Below are 24204 nucleotides of genomic sequence, written 5' to 3' on the forward strand. Positions count from 1 at the left end.
AAATGGGAAAGAAGAGATGAGGACAAAAAGTAACATTGACTGATATTCTTGTGTACCAACCTCAAAGATTCAGATTCAGCAGAGCTAAAGTGAGGCCTAGAAATCTGTACTTAAAACCTCCTTAGGTGATTCTGAAACTACAATGAGGTACCACCTCACACCAGTCAGAATGGCCATCATCAAAATGTCTACAAATAATAAATGCTGGAGGAAGTGTGGAGAAATGGGAACCCTCCTACACTGTTGGTGGGAGTGTAAACTGGTACAGGCACTATTGGAAAATAGTATCGAAGTTCCTCAGAAAACTAAAAATAGAGTTACCATATGATCCAGCAATCCCACTCCTGGGCATATATCCAGACAAAACTATAATTTAAAAAGATACATACACCCCTATGTTCACAACAGTACTATTTAAAATAGCCAAGACATGGAAACAACCTGAATGTCCATCGACGAATGGACAAAGAAGATGTGGTGTGTATGTGTATGTGTGTATGTGTGTGTGTGTGTGTGTGTGTGTGTGTGTAATTATGTATATATATATGTGTCTGTCTGTATATATATATATGTATATATACACAACGGAATATTACTCAGCCTTAAAAAAGAATGAAACAATGTCATTTGCAGCAACATGGATGGACCTAGAGATTATCATACCAAGCGAAGTTAAGTCAGAAAGAGACAGACAGATACCATATGATATCACTTATATGTGGAATCTAAAATACAACACAAATGAACATATCTATGAAACAGAAATAGACTCACAGATAAAGAGAACAGACTTGAGGTTGCCAAGGGGGAGGGAGGGATAGGGGAGGGAAGGATGGGAGTTTGGGATTAGCAGATGCAAACTATTATATATAGGATGGAAAAACAACAAGGTCCTACTGTGTAGCACAGGGAACTATATTCAATATCCTGTGATAAACCATAATGGAAAAGAATATGAAAAAGAATATAAATATGTATAACTGAATCGTTTTGCTGTACAGCAGAAATTAACATAACATTGTAAATCAACTATACTTCAATAAAATTTTAAAAAATAAAATAGAATAAAACCTCCTTAGGTGATTCTGATAGAGGGCGGGACATCCCTACATCCTTACTTCATGGAAGTAAGGTTTTAAAAAAAAGGAGCATGAGGCTGAAAAGGAGGTTAAAATGGCACATAATATTTCTGATGTAGAAAATAAAACGACTGTTCTGAATGTTAAAAAGAAAAAGGATACAGTCAAAGGCAATGAAAAGATGATTTGAGCAAAGGATAAAACAACTAGAGAAAAGGGTTCTTCGTCCTGAGATCAATAATTATTTCTGCCAGACGACAGCCCTGCTATGTGTCTCATGATCATATAGGTGCACACTCTTCACCATCTTCATGGAGACGAGGCCGATGACAAAGTTATCTCTGGGGATTTAGTCTCAAAAACAGATTAGGTAGTAAAGCCCTAACATGCCAATTACCAGAGTGGTAGTTTCTTAATGCCACAATGTAAAGCATTTATTATAAACAAGCAAAAAACAACTGGCAGATCGTTCAGATAAAAAGCAGTTCATACAGTGGGTTAAAAAAATCAATTTTTAAAGACGACATTAAAAATCCGTCAAGTCGGTAAGTGTGTCCATGAATTAGCACCTAAAACTAGGGTAACCACGTAATTTATTATTCAGAACAGGACACTTTTGAGGGAAAGAGGCTCTTAACAAGTACACCAGGAAAACAGGTGTAGACCAGAATGTCCCAGATTCATCCCAGGCAAACCAGAATGGATATCTCGCTAATGGTAGTACCTCTTTGAACATTAATAAACCTAACGATAATAATCTATACTAACCACAATGTTCCAAAGAGGAACTGATGGTAATTACAAAGTTAAAAACCGCAGATGGTATTAATCCAATTTCTTTTTGCTCTCCACCCATGTTCTTAGTGTGAAACATCAAATGACACTTTTATAATTACTTGGCACAGCAGTAATTAATACTGATCTTGGAACTTAGTAAAGCTCTACAATAATTTGTAGACCACATTGGATTCAATCTAGTCTTTACTCTGGAATTCATGCAGTGAGCACTATTTCACCAGCTACCTTACCACTACCACCAAGACAACAGGCTCTAACTTGGACAAATTGGCAGAAGAAATTTTAATTTTTTTGTTTTAAGATATAGTATACTTCTACATGGATCTTGAATCCCTAGTGAAATAGTATCTTGATTATGAAACGAAGAGTCATTTCGTTGGATTTCTAATATGAAAGGGTTTGGTTTTTCTTTTCTATTTCAACAAATATTTATTGGGGTTCTACAGTATGCCATGCTTTGTCTAAATGATAGATTAAGCAGAGGAGACAAACCAAATGACTGTCAATCCAATGAAAAGTATTGTTTAGTCACTTGTAATCTATGAGACTAGTGGTTCACAAACCAGACTGCACTTTAGAATTATCGGGGGGAGCTCTAAAAAAAAATCTTGTGGGGGCTTCCCTGGTGGCGCAGTGGTTGAGAATCTGCCTGCCAATGCAGGGGACACTGGTTCGAGCCTTGGTCTGGGAAGATCCCACATGCCGCTGAGCAACTCGGCCCGTGAGCCACAATTACTGATCCTGCGCGTCTGGAGCCTGTGCTCCTCCGCAACAAGAGAGGCCGCGATAGTGAGAGGCCCCGTGCACCGCGTTGAAGAGTGGCCCCCACTTGCCGCAACTAGAGAAAGCCCTCGCACAGAAATGAAGACCCAACACAGCCATAAATAAATAAATAAAATTAAAAAAAAAAATCTTGTGGCTTGCCACATAAAAATCTGTACATAAATGTTCACAGTAGAACTATTCATAATAGCCAAAAAATGGAGAGACCAAATGTGTATCAGCTGATGAACGGATCAACAAAATGTGGTATACACATATAATGGAATAGTTTTCAGTAATGAAAAAGAATGAAGTACTGCTACCTGCTACAACATGGATGAACCTTGAAAACAGTAAGCTAAATGAAAGAAGCCAGACACCAAAGACCACATATTGTATAATTCCATTCATATGAAATGTCCAAAATAGCAAATCTATAGAGACAGAAAGCAGGTTAGTGACTGTCTAGGACTGGGGATTTGGGGGAGGAATGGAGATTAACTGCTAATGAGAACAGATTTTAGGGTGATAAAAACGTTATAAAACTGACTACAATCATCAGAGAAATGCAAATAAAACCACAACGAGATATCAGCTCACACCCCTTTGGATGGCTATTATCAAAAAGACAAGCAGTAACAAGTGTTGGTGAATGTGTGGAGAAAAGGGAACCCTTGTACCCTGTTGGTGAGACTGTAAATTGGTACAGCCATTATGGAAAACAGTATGGAGGTTGCTCAAGAAATAAAAAATAGAACTACCATATCATCCAGCAATCCCACTTCCAGGTATATAACTAAAGGAAATCAAATCAGGATCTCAAAGACATTATATCTAATATTAGAATTGCAGCACTCCTTAAGTGTGATACCTGGAGTACATACCCAATCAATGGCATCTTTCCTGCCAATCTCCATGGCATGTGTGCAATCTTCATGTCTAGGACTCTGACACAACTTTCCCTTCAACACCTCAGCACCCTGGCTGGGAAGGAGCCTCACTTAGAATTGCAGTTTGGCAATGCTGATCTTCTTCCAAACTTGGAGCAGGCCTGACCTCCTGCAAATTGGCTGGCTGGCTGATATCCTGCTTTATGTTAGAGAATCTACCTTGTAATATTCCACATTGTCACTTGCCAGACACTGTGGACCGTCACTCCCTGGACACACTGCTCCTGAAACTCTTACCTGCTTGAATGTTGACACTGGCCTGGGCAAGCCAGAGATAGCCCCAACTATCCACTTGGATATGACCTGTGATTGCTGGTCCCTGCAGCTCCCTCAGGCATGAGCGTGACATTCCTGGATTCATCTCCGTTTTCTGCTGGCCTGCCAGTAAGGTTACAGCACTACCTCTGTTAATATAAAACATTTATGGTCTTATGGAGTATTGAAACATTGCTTAAAAAGTGTTATTTTTAAAATTTAAAGAGTAAATCCCAACTAATTCTATTTGGAGATATGTTTGAGAATTTCACTGTATGTTAATATTTCTGGAAGGATGGAGGAATCAGACTACATCATATTCTAACTCCATAAAGGTGGGGAATCACAGGGCTAAAGCGTGAGTGACCCAAAAGTATAGCAACCAACCGCTCGTCATCAACTTGGGGAGACTTAATTGACTGTGTCCAGGGCTCACTGTTAGGGCCATTGTAAGAAATGATCTAAAGGGACCTTCCCTGGCGGTCCAGTGGTTAAGACTCCACACTTCCACTGCAAGGGGCGCAGGTTCCATCCCTGGTCGGGGAACTAAGATCCCGCAAGCTGCGCAGTGCAGCTAAAAAAAAAAAAAAAAAAGAAAGAAAGAATCTAAAGAAGAAATTAGAAATGTGGCCATCAAGTGAAGGCATTTCACTGAGTAGGAATGAAAACCGAGTGGGAAACAGGATGGAAAGCCTTTGTGCAAGATCATATATTTAGAAACAAAAAGAATAGATATGAGAAGCCAGGTTGTAAGTGCTATAAAAAGCTCAGGGACAAAGCTGAGCACTGTCACCCTAAACATGCAGGGAGGTAGCATTGTTATGAATCAACATGGCTATAAGGTTCAATACCGGGAAGACCATACATTTGCTACATCAATTAGCAGAAAGGTCCAAAATGGGAAAGCTCAGTTCTGTGTACTTGGGAGAAGCAGCAACCTTGGTTCCACAATTAAACCTAAAAAGTAACAAATGTCCCAAATAGTTGAGAACCCCCAAATTCAACATGAAAAAAAATCATATATTATATCAAGTATTCATCACATGTTTATTACTTGAATGAATGACAAATAATTTAATCCAACAACCTTCAAATTGCTTAAAACTATGACAATATTTAGCTTTTCAAATTTCATATGACCTTACTCTTTCTGTGCTCTAGTTTCTAAAAGCCTGATAATACCTTCTATTTCTCTTCAAAAATTCTTATGCTTACAGTGAATAAACTGGCGGCATTATAAAATTATTTTAGTTCGAATGAAAATGTATATTCCTGCAAGACATTTCAACCAGCTGCAAATTATCTGAACTGAAACAAATAAAATTATGCATTAAATTTTTATATCACTCTAAAAGTTCATGAACTATATATTCTACCACTCCAGGTTTTACTTAGAAGTTTCTGATTTTATTTGAATCTTACCGTCCATGAGATTTTCTAATGACATGATAGAAATCTTAATATTCAAAAGTGTTTATACTTTTAAAAGGATGGCAGGAACCTGAAACAGACTTTCTACACAAAAGGCCTCCCTGTTTCTAAAAGGAATATACCACGGTCAGGTTTTATGCTCAGGTCACACAAAGATGGGTTGTTACTAGAGAGTTGTTTTATACAGTTGGTATTTTTAATTCTTTATTTTTTGGTTCCAAAACGTAGTCTTCATTTTCATCAGGAAGAGAAGTCTGTAATTTCTTCCAGTTTGAACTCATCCATCCACTTTTGCAAATCATTTGCATCATTTATCGTCCATAACTTCGCAAAACACTTTAGCCTTTTCCTGGAGAGAAAATAAAATACTATTTCTTTTATAAATGAAATTGTTAGAGGCCAGTACATTTCATGGAAAGCTATGAAAAGTCTGCAACATTAGACTCACAGGCAAGGTGATTGGGAAGCTGTGGTTGGGAAGCTATGTCAGGAAGCATCAGCCTTCCTGAGAAACAAGTTTTTCAGTGCTGCTATTATAATCAAGAGACCAAAGCTGTGGATCAGCTCTCTGACTCCGGGGAGGGGAAAGCCCAGCTTCCTCCCTCTTCTAACTCAGCCAGAGGCTATGTGTGCTCACAGGATGAAAAGTAAAATTGATTTAATAATATAATGCAGGTTATGGAAAGAGTAAAATGCCAACATAACAGAGACCTACTTAGGGTCTGAAGAGGGAGTATATGAGTTCCAATCACTGCTCCAGCACCAACTAGCTGCGTGACCCTGGTTTCCTGGTCAGCTTCCTACCCCCACCTGGCCTCATTTTCCCCAACTATAACATGGGGATGACAGCAGTACCTATCTCACAAGGCTGTCGTAAGGAATGAGTTAATGTATGTAAAGCAATAAGAACAGTAACTGGCACAGTGTCTAGGCTGCTGCAAAGGACTGACTGCCCAGACTTGCTGGTGCACACAGCAAGCATTCAATAAATATTAGCTATTACCAAACCCACATGAATGCACTGGATTCAGTTTGCTTTCTTTGATCTCGCCAATGGAATCGATGTGACAGGCACTTTTAGTGAAAAGGAAAAACAATAAATGCAGTGTATCCTGATAAATCATCAGATTCCATCCCAATGCAGCCTCTTTCTATAATTCTGTCTTTTTAAGATAACTTTCTAGATTTCAAAATGTCATATATTAGTCGGAAGAGTTAAAATATTTATAAATAACCTGTGAATTTCACTGCTCTTGCTTTATAGGCTATATAGCAGCAACATGTATAAACTCTCATATTTTATCACCATCGTGCTTATGTATCTTTTGTAGTAAAGTTTTATTCTAGTTTCTTTAGGGAAAAAGAAAAATAAGAAGACAACAAGAGAGGATTTAAATCAGCCCAAAGAACTACGGGCTAAGCTTATTTTTAAACTCTCACAGATGATGACTTTTCTCTCTAGAAAAATTTTATGTTAATCTATTATGTTACAAATAACTAGAAACAAGCGGTCACTGATTATAACATTTGTTTCTAACTTGGCATTGAGGAAAGGATCCAGAAGAGAAAGTCAACAGAGGAAACGACATGTCTTTTATAGTATTCCAGCACTTTGGACCTGGTTCACCACCATTTACCACTGCAAAGTGTGGAGTGCAAGGCAGAACCACAGAGGCAGGAAGAGGAGAAAGAGAAGTTGGTTGCACAACTGTACGTCAGTATACAAGTTGGCAAGTGCTTAACTAATATTAGGTGTTAAGATCTCAATATTTAAATAGGGGATGATTTCCAGAACTAAAACATATTCTTACAGTATAGTGGTCAGCCAAGATGTTCTATTGGACTAACAGCCTGTTCACTCCTGGTCATATGGTTATGGACCAGGGCAATCATGTCCTGCCCCAGGCCGATCAGACTCTCCAAGCAGAGAAGGAGTGGGGTAGGAGGTAGGTGAGGAGCTTATGTTGTTTTATAATATAATCTTATATTTGGGGAAAAAAGGCTATAATTTATTATTTATTAGTATGGTATTTTCCTAGGAATATCTTCCTTCCAAAGTATGTCTCAAGTTTATATGAAGATTAGTATATATACTGACTATATACTTGCTGGCTATCCAGGGTAAAAAGTGAGTGCATTCACAAAAGCGTTCCTAGATGATGGAGAAGTCGGTTAGAATGAAAACTTGTCACAAACAAATCCACAAAGTAAGTGACGTGTGGATACTGACTCTAATCACCTAGTTATGTGATATTATTATTTTCATTCCTGTCCTGACAGAATTCTTCATTTCTGAATGCAACTACTGCATATCTGAATGCAATATATGAATAAAAGAAGTACTCTAAACATTTTATATATTGAGGTTTCCATTAGTAATTTTTTGCATAAACGAATATTTTAGGCAACGAATGTGTTGGTACATATTAAGGAGTTAATTCTTTAGAAAAATGATTAAAAGGACCAATTTATCAACTTAATAAAGACCTGACTAGAGAGGCATGAGTGAATTCACGTGAGCTTTGGTAAGAGCTGTTTTCATTTTATTGTAATTAAATGTTTCACAATACTTGAAGAGACACTTGAAGGAAGTTCTGATGTTCATTTACAGGACAATCCTCTTCCTGGGACAGAAATCTTCCTGGAAGATTTCATTATAAATCAAAAAATGCAGCACAATCATTCTGACCTTTTCATATTTACTAATCCTTCCAGCTCTTTTGATTTGCTAGCTGCTTTCTTTAAAATTTCTCCAGGAACATCTGCTAGTTTAGCCACATTGAGTCCATAACTCCTTGCTGCAACTCCTCTGGTTATTTGATAAAGAAAGGTGACAAAATCAGGAACCTGGTCTTCTTCACCTAAAAAATAGAGTTAAAAGAGAGAGAGAGAGAGAGAGAAAGAAAATCATGCTTGAAAGTTGAAAGAAATTAGAGGATTAAAGACAACATACAATTCTTATAACTTTATTCAATTAAAATTTATAATCTGAAAAAGAAATCCATTGTTCCTAATCCCTTGTTAGCTCCTTTTATCAATACTACATATCTAGAAAAGGGTAAATACTGCTTTGAAAATGCTTTTGCATTTAGAATCTATCTTTTAGCTCAGTTAAAATGGTTTCTAACAATTACTCATTGTAAGCTAAGAAGTATTTACTTTTATGCTGTTTGCTGAAAAATTTCCACTGACCTTCTATATCAAAAAAAGAGTGATTCTCATACATGGTACAATACAATTTCTCCTTTAAAAATAGATTTAAAAAAAAAAAGTGTTTTCCAGTGGAAGAATATATGCACCAGTCTTGTAATACACTCTGTAAATTAACATATATAAAAGATGTTTCTAAGAGTGCTAGAAACAAAACCACAAAAACAGATAAGGAAATATTACATGTTGCACAGTTTAAATAACAAGACCGAGAAATTCTGGCTTATTAAACATCCTAGTTAACTAAGAGCTATACATATTGAAGTGGATGCTGTCTGGTACCACCCAAATCCCACTCAGGACTGAAGGGTTTACTGCCCCAACTGTCAGGAAGGCTGTTAAGCCTGCAACGCTCAGCGGTGTGCTCTCTTTGGGAACGTCCTCAGCTGAAGAGAACTGCTTCACCCAAGGTCGCGTCCCATCTTGGGAAACCTGCGTCCAGTGACTGGTTGCTATGGGGGTTTGCAGGCAGCCTCTAAGATGGCCACCAAAGTTCCCTGCCTCCTAGTGTTCAAGCCCTTGTGTCACTCCCTCTCCTTGAGTGTGTGCTGGTTCAAAGGACTTGCTTCTAATGAATAGAATATGACAAAAATTATGGCATGTCACTTTTGAGATTACATCATGAAAGACTGTGGCCTGTCTTGGGCACTCTCACTTTCTTTCTGGCTTGTCTGCTCTGAGGGAAGCCAGTGGTCATATTGTGGGCTGCCCTATGGAGGTCCCATGGAAAGAAACTGATGTCTCTGGCCAACAAGTCAGTGAGGGCCTGGAAGCCTACCAACAGCCACGTGAGTGAACTTGGAAGTGGCTATTCTGAGGTCTGCCAACAGCATGTGAGTGGGCTGGGAAGTGGATTGCCCCAGTCAAACCCTGAAGCGACTGCTGCCCTGGCCGATACCATGATGTAGCCTGTGAGAGACTGTGAGGCAGAGGTGTTCAGCTGAGCTGCCCCTGGATTCCTGCTCCACAGAAATTATGAGATAATAAATATTTGCTGTGCTAAGCTGCTATGTTTTGGGGGGTAATTTATTACGCAACAGTAGATAACTAATAAAAGGTATAAGGCCTGGCTCTCTCACCCGAAGTTGAGGTAACTCTGAAGGACCAACCCTCGTCAGAGCTCTCTGCAGCGTGGGCTGAAGCCTTATAACTGTAACCCAGCGTTGATCGTGAGAGCACTCCCCAATAAACTCCGGCATGTAAACCTCAGAATCTGCTTCCTGGGGAACAGTCTACCACACAGTACATATACATGAAGTTAAAACTTCTAAAGAATTGGGATATGATGAAGTACAATAAGACAAAGACAAGACTGTGAAGGGATTCAGAACAAGCCTTCCCAAGATGTGCCACTCTGGCGTGCAGAGTGTCTGGGGCTGAAGACAGAGGAGGCCCCACAGGCTCAGGAAAGGCTTTTTAGCTCCCCCTTCAACGGCCTGAAAGAATTTAGATGGAGGTAGGGGGGGCCCTGGCTCAGAGACAGACTGTTACCACAGATAACGTTTATCTGAATGACCTATGTATAGGGCAAGACAAACATCTAATTACCAAATATCTGTTTTTCTTATTTCCCTGTGAATTACCGTCCTCCCCTTTGATGCCCAGTCTCCTATCCCATTCCTTAGCTCAGGATGGCACAGAAGCCTCAACTGCCTGACTTGCCCTCATATTCTTATGAGGCCCCCGTAGACACATAATTAAATTTGGTTTTCTCCTGTTAATCTGTCTTATGTTAATTTGATTATTAGACCAGCCAAAGAACCAAGAAGGGTAGAGAACAAATTCTTCCCCAACAGCTGCATACAGTTTAATCTTTGATAAACCTAAAGCAGCTCGGGATTATGCAGCTTGTATTACAAAATTCAATATAATTGCACGGTATTGCAAAAATGTCCAAGATGAACCAGATTCACAATGACTTCTGAGACCCTAGTATACTTATTATAAGTTTATCAGGAGCTTTTCTCATATATTATTTCATTGGATAAATGTGTATGCTTTATTCTTTTATCCAGCTAAAAGCTAAAAAGCCAAAAGACTGAACACAACGGAGAAAAAGGATAATGGAATTTTCTTTAATCTCCTCTAAGAATTCAGCAACAGACAAATAATACCTTTCTAAGGGTGGGTGCTAGAGGTGGGAGGTGAAAAGAAGGCTGACACTCTCAGAAATACGTAGACTAAAACTCACATTACAAAGCACTAAGAATACCTTTTGCCTCCAAATAAAACTTAAGGAACACAAAGAACAGGTGACAAAGTGGGTGGGAAAAGACTAGGAAAGAAGCAGGTAGAAACCAGTACCTGCTAACCTGGATAGTTTTTTGTTACCTTTCAATGCTCACAAGACCCAAACTGAAGTGAACAGCAGTGGGGTATCAAAAAAGCCAATTCTTTTCATCTCAAAGACAAGTATTGCCTTTATCACTTCAACTGGGTTAGTCCTAACTGATTTCTCCACCTCCAGCCTCTCCTCTATAATCTAGCCTCCACACTGACCTTTCTAAAAAAGAGATTAATTCATCTGTCAGTCCATCTATCCATTCATTATCCACCTATCCATCTACCCATCCATCCACCCATCCATCCATCCATCCACCCATCCATCCATCCATCCACCCATCCATCCATCCATCCATCCATCCATCCATCCATCCATCCTTTTCTGAAAGCCTACTAAATGCCACAAAACCCCCTCATTTAAACACTGCTTTGCTGACGGCTTTTTCCTTTTTTTTTGCTTTATATACATATAAGATGTAGTATATATAATATAGCTGGCTAAGAAATGTTTCTTAAATATAGTTAAATTATATAAAATATGATATTCCTCCCAAAAAACTCATTAACATAACTCAGTACAAACAACTGCTGAATTTGTCATCATATGCTGGTCTCTACTTTAGTACTAATTATGGTAGTTCTTACAGCATCAAGGTAAATAATGTAACCACTCTTCCATAATCACCTGAAGGAGCTATTTTTATAGTTACGTTCTACTTCAAGACTATCTTTCACCACTCTTCCATGGGAGAGAGAGGGAAGAAGAGGGAGAAGAGAGAGAGAAAGAGAGAGGGAGGCGTGTGTGCGTGTACAAAGGAAACATGGAGGTGGAGAGAGCCAGGTCGCAGAGCAGATGGTAAAATGACTCATTTCTTTACAGCTTCAAATAAAAGTTCTTAGTGAGGACCCTACTTGTAAGCTATGACCAATTTCTTAAACAGGTATTACTGAAAAGCTTATCTGACACTGCTTAGAGTCAGTGAAAGTAATCATTCAAGTTTCTGTTTGTTACAGGGAAACTTAGCAAAACTGTTTTAAAGCAAAACTCCTCTAGACAGGTAATTAAAGAGATGTGTGCTGATCAAACAGTTTCTGAAGTCACTTTTAGGATAGATTCATAAAAATTTAGAGATGGATGAGGTTAGGAGACTTTTCCAACATCTTATGGACTGGAAGAGACTAAAACGCAGGTTTCTTACTGCTGGTCCATTGCTTTACCTACCACACCAAAGGAAATAGATAAGCATAGTATCTTGGAAGTCACCCAGAAGGTCACTGGGGCATTTTACTGATGACCAATGGCCTCTAATCTAGACAGAAGAGGAATTAGGTCAGAGGTAAAGGATGAAGCACAGATACAGTCAGGGATAATATTGGAAGTAAGCAGGCAATGGAGGAATGCTTCAAGTTTCTGAGTGAAAATTATTTTCAACCTAAAATTCTAGCCCTAGCTAAATTATAAATCAAGTGTGAAGGTATGGAGACATTTTCATTCATGCAAAATCTTAAAAACTTTACCTTCTTTAGTTGATATTATTAGTAGCCTATCCAAAATCTATTCCACCTCTAAGAAAACCCTAATTTATAAAGGAATTAACTCCCTGACCATTTATCTCAGGGAGCAGTGTCCTCATATCCAGCTCCTAATGTTGACCCCAATTAGTCTAGGCTGATCAAAGTTATCCCTTCCATTCTTACTTCTAGGAATTGGTTTAAGAATGATCATGTGATTCAATCCTGAAAATAAGATAGGACACTGAGGAGAAGCTAGTGGGTATCTAAGAAAAGTTCCCTTGCTCCTAAGAAAGAGTCACAGGAAAAGCTGGTCCCTCTTCTTCCTTCCGACATCGTCAATTCTGGATGCGATGCCCAAAAGAGCTGCAGCCATCTTGCTGCTAGTCTGATGATGAAACCAGAAGGGCAGGAAGACAAAGCCTGGAGAACTGCATAGAAGACGAGCTGAAGCCCACCCTTCCTGAGGTTCCTGTAATACGAGATTATATGTATCCTCATCGTCTGAGCTGGTGTGAGCCCAAGTGTTCTGTTACGTGCAATCCAATGCACAGAGGAGAGGTTAAGAGACTTCCTAGGATGACAGCAACATCTGGGCAGATGGCCTAGGAAACAACCAGTTCAGATGAGCAGGAGGACAAAGGGCTCCAGGAAGAATGACACCAGTGGGGAAAACTGGAACCAACAGGTTCAGTCATGTGGAAAACTGTCTAGAGAGGTGTTTTGCAAAGCTATTGGAGGATGCAGGAATTTTCAACAATAGACTCAAATAAAACAATGAAAGAATGAAAACAATTATTACCTTCAAGAAAAATGTTGTACAAGAAAGAAAACATACTTGGCTCATGAGTAAGCAATACCTACTGGCAGTAATAGTGAAAACAATGAATGTGAATGAAACGGAAAAAATGTGAAACTATTATACCAGGAGGAAGGGGAAGGGAGGGCGGAAGACCCTCATTTAACAGAAGTCAGTAAATATTGTGTCAGGTTGATGAACCAAGAGATAGGAAAATAAGCACAGTATTTAGAACTATGGAAGAAATGGATGAAAGAGTCAAAAGCAGTTGCCTTGGGACTGGGATGGGGAGGGGCCGTGGAGTAATAAAAGGATGGAAGCAGGGGACCACTGCCTGTTAGCATGAGTCTTTAGCTTTATTTAGTTTTTAAAAATTATGTTCATGAATAAAAATCTAAATCAATAAAATAAAATGCCAAAACACTTAAGATGTAAGGGTCTGGGTTAGTAGTCAGTTCACATCAAACACTTACCACTGACCCTTCCCTGCTAGTGAACTCTGTTTTGTTTATCCCATTGGATTTTAGCTTATAAGCTCCTCCTGTCACTTTGGATGCAGATGAATAGATACAAAACTGCTTCCATGAGAGAATTTATGATGTGTTTTTCAAGACCGCATGGTGGTGAAAGGCCAGGACTGCCTAACATTACATTTATCTTAGGTCCAGTGCTTTGTTTTATTTGGGCCAGTTGCCTGATATCTTTTTCAGGTCCATCCTTACTTATTACTTTTCCAAAATAAAATTTGGACTCTGGAGTATCTTTGATAATGGATTTTCCATTGTAGCACACCAACTGCATAAGCCATCACTGGCCCACAGCTTAAAAATATTATTATTGGGCTTCCCTGGTGGCACAGTGGTTGAGAGTCCGCCTGCCGATGCAGGGGACACAGGTTCGTGCCCCGGTCCAGGAAGATCCCACATGCCGCAGAGCAGCTGGGCCTGTGAGCCATGGCCGCTGAGCCTGCGCGTCCGGAGCCTGTGCTCCGCAACGGGAGAGGCCACAACAGTGAGAGGCCCGTGTACCGCAAAAAAAAAAAAAAAATTATTATTGAACAGGGGGAAAAAAAAAAGCTAAAATCTACTATATTACTTACAGCACTTGAATTTTTTCTATTGGCTAATGATGTACTTTTTCACGAAATGTTTCATTTCTGTGACATGAGTAGTAAGCAGAAGGCTAGGAAAAATACTGTAGCTCCCATATACCATTTCTAGCAGAGCAGAAGAGAACCTGCAGGCAGAGGACATGGATTCTAGGCTCAGTTCAGCCCCCACCCAGGTGGCTGACATGGGGAACCCACTTTACCTGAGATTCACTTTCCTTGTCAAATTAAGATAACATGTATGGCCAGTATAGAGTATTGCTCTTAGTAAGTTATTAATGCTAAATGATATTTGGGGAAATGTACTGAGTATTTTTAAAGATAACTAATACACTTGACTGTTAGGGCATCTTTTCTGAGATGGATCTAAGAATAAAACCTAAATGACCCCCTCACCCCACTTTCTTCTTGTAGAAAAATGAGATAAGGAGGGCCAGAGAAGGATTCAGACATGGTGAGGATAAATGCAAATTCTATCTGACCCTAAGCTTAGAGAAAATGAATTTGGACAAATGTCAATTACAATCAACATTCACAGCTTTCATGATTAATAAGCAATAAGTTCATGCTCCTATGAACTTCAAGTTATAAATTATGAAAACCAACAGAATTCTAGTTGTACTTACTGCAAGAACAATTCATACCTGGGTCCTGTTTGCTTTCATCCTCGTTGACCAAGAATCCCATGTGATAATTCCCCACCTGTTGTGAGTAACTTTTTTCTAATTCACAGACTGGTGGATAATGGGTAACAAAGAGGGTTAAGGATTTCACCTAAAGCAGTGAGACACATTGAAAGTTATTTTATTTTTAAATTTTAATTTAAACTTTTCTCCAACTTTATTTTGAAAAATTTCAAACCTTCATAAAAGCTTCAAGACAAGTACAATGAACACTCATGTATTCTTTATCTAAACAACCATTTGTTAATATTTTGCCATATTTCCCCTTTCTTCCTCCCTCCCCCTCTACACACACACACACACACACACACACACACACACACACACACACACACACACACTTTTTTTCCTGAACCATTTGAGAATTGTAGACATCATGACACTTGGTCCCTAAATACTTAAGATTCTATCTTCTGAGAACAAAAACATTCTCCTATATAACCAGAATAAAATTATTACACTCAAGAAGCTTAACAATGATATAGCACTATTTACTAATATATAGTCCATGAATTTCCCTTACTGTCCCAATAATGTTCTTCAGAAATTTCTTTATATTAAAAAAAAAATCAAGACTCATGTGGTACACTTAGTCATGCCTCTTTAGTTCCCATTAATCTAGAACAGTTCCCAGACTTCTCTTTTTTCACTTCTATGTCTTTAAAATTTTTGAAGTATCCAGGAGGGCTGTTTTGCATAATCTCCCTCAATTTGGATTTGCCTCATTCAATTCAAATTAGAACTTATTACCAGCAATATTACATATATAGGTAGGTAACATACCCTTTTCAGCATATCACATCAGGAGGTACATGATGTCAGTCTGATCTATTATTGGGAATGCTAAAGCTGATTATTTGGTTTAAGTGTGTGCCCAGAAGATTCCTTCACTGTACTGACACCTCTCTCCTTTGTAATTAATAAATAACTTGGGGGGTGATACTTTGAAACTGTGTGAATATCATTTTCTCCAACAATCTTGCATCCAAAGGTTTTACTATCTGTTGATCATCATTGCCTGAATCAGTTATTATTCTGGTAGTTAATAAATGCCGATTACTGGGCATATACCCTGAGAAAACCAAAATTCAAAGAGAGTCATGTACCAAAATGTTCATTTCAGCTCTATTTACAATAGCCCGTAGATGGAAACAACCTAAGTGCCCATCATCGGATGAATGGATAAAGAAGATGTGGCACATATATACAATGGAATATTACTCAGCCATAAAAAGAAACGAAATTGAGCTATTTGTAATGAGGTGGATAGACCTAGAGTCTGTCATACAGAGTGAAGTAAGTCAGAAAGAAAAAGACAAATACCGTATGCTAACACATATATATGGAATTTAAGAAGAGAAAAAAATGTCATGAAGAACCTAGGGGTAAGACAGGAATAAAGACACAGACCTACTGGAGAACGGACTTGAGGATATGGGGAGGGGGAAGGGTGAGCTGTGACAGGGCGAGAGAGAGTCATGGACATGTACACACTAACAAACGTAAGGTAGATAGCTAGTGGGAAGCAGCCGCATGGCACAGGGACATCGGCCCGGTGCTTTGTGACTGCCTGGAGGGTTGGGATAGGGAGGGTGGCAGGGAGGGAGACTCAAGAGGGAAGAGATATGGGAACATATGTATATGTATAACTGATTCACTTTGTTATAAAGCAGAAACTAACACACCATTGTAAAGCAATTATACCCCAATAAAGATGTTAAAAAACAAAACAAAACAAAGCTTTCTCTATTAGCTGGAATTTTGTAAAGTAGAGCTTTCCCTTCTTCCTCCCTACCCTCACCATTTTAAAATTTATTTTTGTGTTGTTAGTATCAATACAGACTTGTGGATTACTTAATTAGCAATGTTTTAAAGCACAGTTATATGTGTTCTAGAAATCCCTATCTTAAGGGAAGTTAACACCAAATCTTGGTCTAAACATTAGCAGCAGAGGGTAATCAAATTGAAGAACTCCAGTTTTGATTCATCTGCTATTCGCCTTATTAAAAGTCAGAACATATGTCTTTTCTCTAAAAACAATTACAAATAAACCTATTAAGGCAGAATTTCTTTGACAAGTTGCTCTTAAAATCTGCCCTGAAATATCTTAGGACCAGCTGTCTCCCCAGTGTCCCTTCCCTGAGCTGACGGGCATTTCTAGCTGGAAGACCTAAGGGTTTGGGTTACACCACTGTCCCCCTCAAGGCCATTTTCACCCTGCAGCAGCAACACGTAGCCTCCCTGACTCCTCCTTTTCCTCTCTTCCCCATCCCAGCAATCAAAAGACATCATGAAAAATAAAGATTTTCATCCATAAAAAAGTTAGGGACTCTTGTTCCTGAAGAATCCTCTTCAATGACTTAACTCCAAAGTAAACTTTATCTAAAACTAACACTTTCTTCATCAACATTTAAAATATCCAAAAACTGCTACAGAAGCAATGAAAACATAAGTGACAAATTCAATTCTGTCCTAATTTGTTCCTGAAGGTTCTTAAATGACTCTTTGAAATTGCGACAAACTGCTTTTGGCAGCCAGCCTCCAACATGGCCCCAGAGATCTTCGCTTCCCAATGCTCATGCTCTTGAGTGGCCTCTTCCACACTGATCAGGGCTGGCCCTGTGTACTCAACAACATGATGGCAAAATAAAATGCACTGCTGCTTCTACCTTGGCCTCTTGGAATGCCTCCTCTGGGGGAAGCCAGATGCCACTCTGTAAGGATACTCAAGCAGCCCATGGAGAGGCCCACAGCGAAAGAAACTGAGGGCCCTGGCCAATCGCCAGCACCAACTTGCCAGCCACGTGCGTGAGCCACGTTGGAAGAGGATCCTGTAGCCCTGGGTGATAACTTGACTGCAACCTCAGAAGAGGCCCTGGGCCAAAACCACCCAGCCAGGCTGCTCCCAAATTTCTCACCTCCAGATACTCTGAGAGACAATAAATGATTATTGTTGTTTTAAGCCACCAAGTTTCAGGGTATTTTGTTATGCAGTCATAGTAACTGATACACTGCTATAGAGTAGATACAATTAAAGGAAACTTGAAGTTGACAAATTCAGCTCTGTCGTAATTTGTTCCTGAAGGCTCAAAACAAAGGAATGTCTTAATTAATCTAGTTTTTATTAAATGAAAGATTCTTTAAATTCTGTAGTGCTTTACAATTTTCCGAAGTGTCACGCACATGATTTCATATATCCCCATAATAACCCTTTCTCCCCTTACCCCTAAAAAGCCCCTCCCTGCTTCCTTCTCCCCACTAGTTTGCTCTCTGTATATGTGAGTCTGCTTCTTTTTTGTTATATTCACTACTTTGTTGTATTTTTTGATTCCACATAAGTGGTATCATACAGTATTTGTCTTTCTCTGTCTGACCTATTTCACTTAGCATAATGCCCATCCATGTTGCTGCAAATGGCAAAATTCCATTTTTTTTTACAGCTGAGTAGTATCCTTTTTTTTTTTAACATCTTTATTGGAGTATAATTTCTTTACAATGGTGTGTTAGTTTCTGCTTTATAACAAAGTGAATCAGCTATACATATACATATATTCCCATATCTCCTCCCTCTTGCATAAGTAGTATTCTTAAATGAATGTTTAAAAAGTGTGTTTTGGAGGCAGATATAGAACTATACTGAACCTGTAGTTTCTACAATGATTAAAGAAAAGTTCCTGAGCTATATCTTTTTGAAAATACAGAATTGCTTTAAAAGTAAAAAGTATTTATTTTAAAACAGAAAATATGTCATCATTAACTATGTAATCTAACTAAACGTTTAAACAAAAAACTGAGGGCCACAAAACTTTAAAGAAAAGGGGATTTTATTTTTGCAAAGAAATACGAGCAAAAATGTGCTTGTATTGGCTATTTAAGGAAGAAAGAAAGAAATGAAAATGGAAGGAAGACACAGAGACAAAGAAAAGTTAAAAAGTAGAGAACAAAATAGAAAAAGAAAAACCAAAGAAGAGACAAGGTTCAGGGGTAGGTGCTAAGGTGAGAGAAAAAAAGGAGAGATCAAAATGAACAAAACCAGAGACAGTTAATAAAGGGGACAGTTTGATGGAGATGACGGAGGTGCAAAGTTTGACATAAACAAAAGTTAACATTCAGATGCTTAGAAACGAACTCTGGGACTTCCCTGGTGGCGCAGTGGTTAAGAATCAACCTGCCAATGCAGGGGACATGGGTTTGATCCCTGGTCGGGAAGATCCCACGTGCCGTGGAGCAACCAAGCCCGTGCACCTCAACTACTGGCCTGCGCTCCAGAGTCCGCGAGCCACAACTACTGAAGCCCGCGCACCTAAAGCCTGTGCTCCGCAACAAGAGAAGCCACCGCAATGAGAAGCCCACGCACTGCAAGAGAGTAGCCCCCGCTCGCCACAACTAGAGAAAGCCCATGCACAGCAACAAAGACCCAATGCAGCCAAAAAAAAAAAGAAATGAACTCTAAAAAAAAAGACACATGCACTGAAGGTGTTACTAAGATAGAGACACCGAAAGATCAGATCAAAGGTCTTATAAGGAGACCTTCTAGGATATTGTTGAAAAAAGTATTTCACAGGGCAAAAATGGCACTATCTCTTATTTGGTTCTTTTCTCAAGGATTGGGTTGCAGGTGATGGGCCCTGCTCTTGATTTAGTTTGCCAAGGAGAGTAAGATACAGTTCTAGGTGGAAATATTGCCAAGGAGGCCTTTCTCCTACTGACCAGGTTTATTCTGCCTCAGCAAAAGAAAGCAAGACACATCAAAGAACTACAAACGTTACTTAGGGCCAATCTACCTGAGTTCCATATATAGCATTTGAATGATCAATTGCAGGAACAGGATCAACTGCAGGATAATACTGAATATTTTGAAACTGAGGTCAGGAAAACAATCTGTATAGTATGCACCATTCCTGTACAAAAAGGTATGCAAGATACTTACATCTCTAATAAAATGCTCAAGTGTAGCATAAGCAATGGCGATTCCATCATGGGTGCTTGTCCCTCTTCCCAATTCATCCAAGATAACCAAAGACTGTGATGTTGCTTTTCTTATTATTTCTGCTGTGTCAGCCAGTTCTTCCATAAATGTACTCTGTCCTTTACATATGTTATCTGCAGCCCCCATCCTACAAACAAGATGACAAAATCCTGATTTTCCTCTGAACTTCATTATTAGGAAGCCAGACATTATTTTCTGAGCAATAACTATAAAAGATCCCTACAGGGGTCTATGTACTTTGAGCCAATAACAGCTGAAATTGTATTAAACAAAAGAAAATATGTTGGATATAAAGAGTGTCTAACATCAAATGGCACCTTATAGAAACATTCTGGGTAGAACCTGAGGTACTGGACAGAGCTCTTGAAAAGCAGGGAAACCTCTGACTCAGCCTCTTTCTGACCAATCATTTCAAATCAAGGTTTTAGTACTCACAGGGGAAAACAATGCTTCTCTGTATCACTGTGTGCAAAATCCTTGAGTACTAGGATGCTGTACAATCAAAGGCTTTTTCCAGTGTTTCCTGAAGAAGATTCCACACCGATATTACAAATTAAAGTACCATGTTGAAATAAAACTTTTCTTTTTTTTTTTTACTAGAACTAGAATTATGGAGGTTTAAATAACCTCAGACACCTAATACAGGTTCCTAAAGTGGACTTCATGGAACAGTGTTCTTAGAGATGTCAAGAAACAGGTTCAAAAGTTGTAAGGGCTCTTTCCTGTAAGACTTCTTAGAGCCTTTAATATTCTACTACATATTGTGCATTTCTTACACCTGATCTAGTACACAGCATTTCTAACTCATTTAACCATGGACCCTTGAAACTTCTGGAGCACCTTCTGACAATAATGGTTTACAGAACACATTTGGGAGAATGTAAAAAAAAATCTGGGGGGAAAAATTAGGTATTTGCACTCCAGGTCATGTAGTTTGCAGCAAAACCTAGAATTCAGACTCTGACCCACTAGCCAGCTTTGTGGACGCTGGTGACTATTTTCTCAGCAAAATACCTTCATCAATTTAGTTTTTCTACAACAGTTCACATGTGACCTACAGCAGCATAATATGTCTCTTATTTCTGGAAAAACTCATGGTAAAACCGAGCCTTAACTATCCTGTGGCTGGAGCCACGTACTGGGCAGGAGCAATGGAGTATAATGCCCACCTCCTCAACTTCCAAAGACTGGTGGCACCTTAGGAGAACTGCTCCACTAATCAGTGGCATTTAGAAACTGTAATTAACTACATCTATGATGGAGGTGATAGTGCTGTCGATTCCGTCTCCTTTAAAATCGATAACTACAAAACATAATTTCTGAAATGTTGCTAACCCAGGAGCATTCTGGTTACTTTTTCAAAGTTTAAATCCTGTTATTTACCTCAATTTTCAATGTTTACTTTACTAATATGTTCCCTACCACAAAGCAAGAATATTAAACTTTCCTATCTCTGCAACCACTCTGAATTCTTCAGAACCATAATGTTTGATTCTCACTTAACAATGTTTGATTTTATTCCTGACAGGTTGTGAACTGACAAAAAGAACATATCTTTCGCTGATAATAAAATAGCTCTGATAAGGCAGATATCTGGGGGGGGGGTATCTTTGATTCAAGCGTTAGAAAAACAAGCAAGCACTGGCTAAGATTTTAATGAAACAGTTTACGTATACTTAAGTGCTTTCTAGAAATACTACGGTAACAGTGGTCTCACTGGGAACTGCAGGAATTGTAGAATGCTTTGGGGAAAGACATTGTAAGGTGAGATTTCAAAACAGGAGGGAAGGCTGAATGATCAATCAATAAAAAAAGATGGTAGCTAATTGGTTCTTTCAGGAAAAAAAAAAAAAACGACAACAAACAAAGATGTGTCCCTACTTACACCATATTCCAAAATCAATGTATATGAATTTAAAAGTTGAATGTAAAAATAGAAACTATACACATACCAAGCAGTCTAGATGAAATTTAATCTCTAGACAGGTGGGTGGATGGCTTTATATACATGGCATCAAAACATGTGTGTAGCAAAACGCCATGGTACCAATGTGTCTTACGGTATTACAGGGTTTCTGTCCTTAAGGAGGTCAGGCCAGATTTCAGAGGATCTTGGGTGTATTTTTATTAAACAATGGTCCCAACTCTACTATTAGACCAGTAGTTTTCAAATACCTTTTACCTGTTAAATCCTTTGTTCACATGAAATTTTACAAAGAAACTCACTCTGCCAATGAGATCAAAGGAACACTGATTTGGTCAAGAACCCAGCACTGAGGCCTCGCTTCCCTTCTAGAGGGGCCGCTGTGGGATTCCTAACACCCTGTAGAACAGTTTGAAAGCCACTCCATTATAGGAGCCAAAACATTTTTTCACAATTCTATTTTTCCATAGCACCTGATGATAAAGTAGCAATGCTGCCCAGCAGACACTAAAGAAATGGTGGCGCCTTAACCAGTCACTGAGGCCACTGGGGAAGTATGTGTTTGTAACTGTGGGAACTGTTTATTGATAAAAATATTTTCTGGGGCTTCCCTGGTGGCGCAGTGGTTGAGAGTCCACCTGCCGATGCAGGGGACAAGGGTTCGTGCCCCGGTCCGGGAGGATCCCACGTGCCGCGGAGCGGCTGGGCCCGTGAGCCATGGCCGCTGAGCCTGCGTGTCCGGAGCCTGTGCTCCGCAACGGGAGAGGCCACAGCAGTGAGAGGCCCGCATACTGCAAAAAAAAAAAAAAAATATATATATATATATATATATATATATATATATTTTTTTTTTTCTGTTAACTTCTCTTAAGAAATTTCCTTTAAGGAATTCCTCTTCTTAAATTTATTTTTCCAATAAATTTCAGCAATATAAAGATTTTATATGATTCTGATGGACACAGAATTTTATCAATAAATCCATTTTCCTTTTGGTCTTGGTTACTAGGAAACAACTGGATAGCACCTTATAATGACAAATAGCAACACTGACTTTATCTTAGGTTTCTATCTTTACTTGTCCTTGATCTTTGAATACCATTTTACTTTCTTGTTGTCCTGCTCTATTGTATATATCCCAGTAAACTGTCTAAAATAAGTTTTGGAAATAAGGCAGGGTATAACACCATTAACAAAAGGTCTGTAATTTTCTACTAATCCAACAAGCATTTACAACACATCCTACTGGACAATAATTCTGAAATTTTTCAAATGTTAAAATATGTTAGAGATTTAAGGAATTCAGAACATATGTCATTATTATCATTCTGCCTGTATTTGTATTCAAATGCAGGGAAAAATGGAAAATGCATTCTTTAGGTTTCATCTCAGAGTAAGTTTGCTCTGACAGGTTACAGATACGTGATTAAGAAAAAAAAAATCACTCTGATATTTTTAGGAGTGGCGGCTGACTAATCTTTCTAATCCCCTACTCCCTCCTCGTCTAACCCTTATATAGGTCAACAAAGCTTAATAAAGCATTAATGGAGAAAAGAAATTACTACTTTTTTGAATCAGTTTCTAAAATCAAGAACACTTTCATGAAAATTTGAACAAGGGTTTGTTTATATGAGGTCTTGATATTTTGAGATAACATTCTAGATGTTTCTAAATTATAGCAAATAGGGTGGGGCTCTGTCCCTTCAAACCACAATCTTTGGGCCTTATGAAAGGAAAATGCTAGCATGAGGGAGAAATTCTGAAATTAACAGGTGGAAAAAAGGATTCTTTATATCGAATGATAAGTAATTGGAGCTTAAATATGAAAACTGTTAACTAGAGGAAATGATTATTGTACTGCATCAGGATTTTTTTGGACATACTTTAAGTGCTTTTAAAATAATATATAAGTACATATATTTTACATATATATAACTAAAATTTACCATTTTTAAAAATTATTTATTTATTTATTTTTGGCTGTGTTGGGTCTTCGCTGCTGTGCTTTCTCTAGTTGTGGCGAGCTGGGGCTACTCTTCGTTGCGGTGCGCGGGCTTCTTCTCTTGTTGTGGAGCACGGGCTCGAGGCACGCGGGCTTCAGTAGTTATGGCACGCAGGCTCAGTAGTTGTGGCACACGTAAAATTTACCATTTTAACACTTTTCAGGTGTATAATTCAGTGGTATTAAGCACATTCACAATGTTGTGCAGTCATCACTACTATCCATTAGCAGAACTTTTTCATCATCTCAAAATAACCCATCAAAAAATAACTCCCTGTTCTTCTCTCCCCTCAGCCTCTGCCTCTACGAATCTGCCTCTTCTAGTTCCTCAGATAAGTGAAATCATACTCTATTTGTCCTCTAAGTGTTTTGTATAGGAGGGCTTTTATATTAGCTAATTTTGCCTTCTTTTTGGAATTGA

At 38.7% G+C, this 24204-nt stretch overlaps 1 protein-coding gene across 1 annotated transcript in view; it reads right to left on the bottom strand.

Annotated features, from left to right (window-relative positions):
* Positions 1-4867: 4867 nt before the first annotated feature.
* The window catches only part of MSH3 (mutS homolog 3), a 183564-nt gene continuing 164227 nt past the window's right edge, over positions 4868-24204 (bottom strand). Inside the window, exons 21-24 of the mRNA XM_049707736.1 lie at positions 19801-19987; positions 14832-14961; positions 7965-8136; positions 4868-5624 (exon numbers count right to left, since the gene is read on the bottom strand). Of these exons, the coding sequence (XP_049563693.1) occupies positions 5516-5624; positions 7965-8136; positions 14832-14961; positions 19801-19987 (598 nt within the window). The 3' untranslated portion in view covers positions 4868-5515. The remainder of the gene's footprint in view (positions 5625-7964; positions 8137-14831; positions 14962-19800; positions 19988-24204) is intronic.

The sequence above is a fragment of the Orcinus orca genome, chromosome 3, assembly GCF_937001465.1.
Source record: "Orcinus orca chromosome 3, mOrcOrc1.1, whole genome shotgun sequence".
In the NCBI taxonomy this organism is placed as follows: Eukaryota; Metazoa; Chordata; class Mammalia; order Artiodactyla; family Delphinidae; genus Orcinus; species Orcinus orca.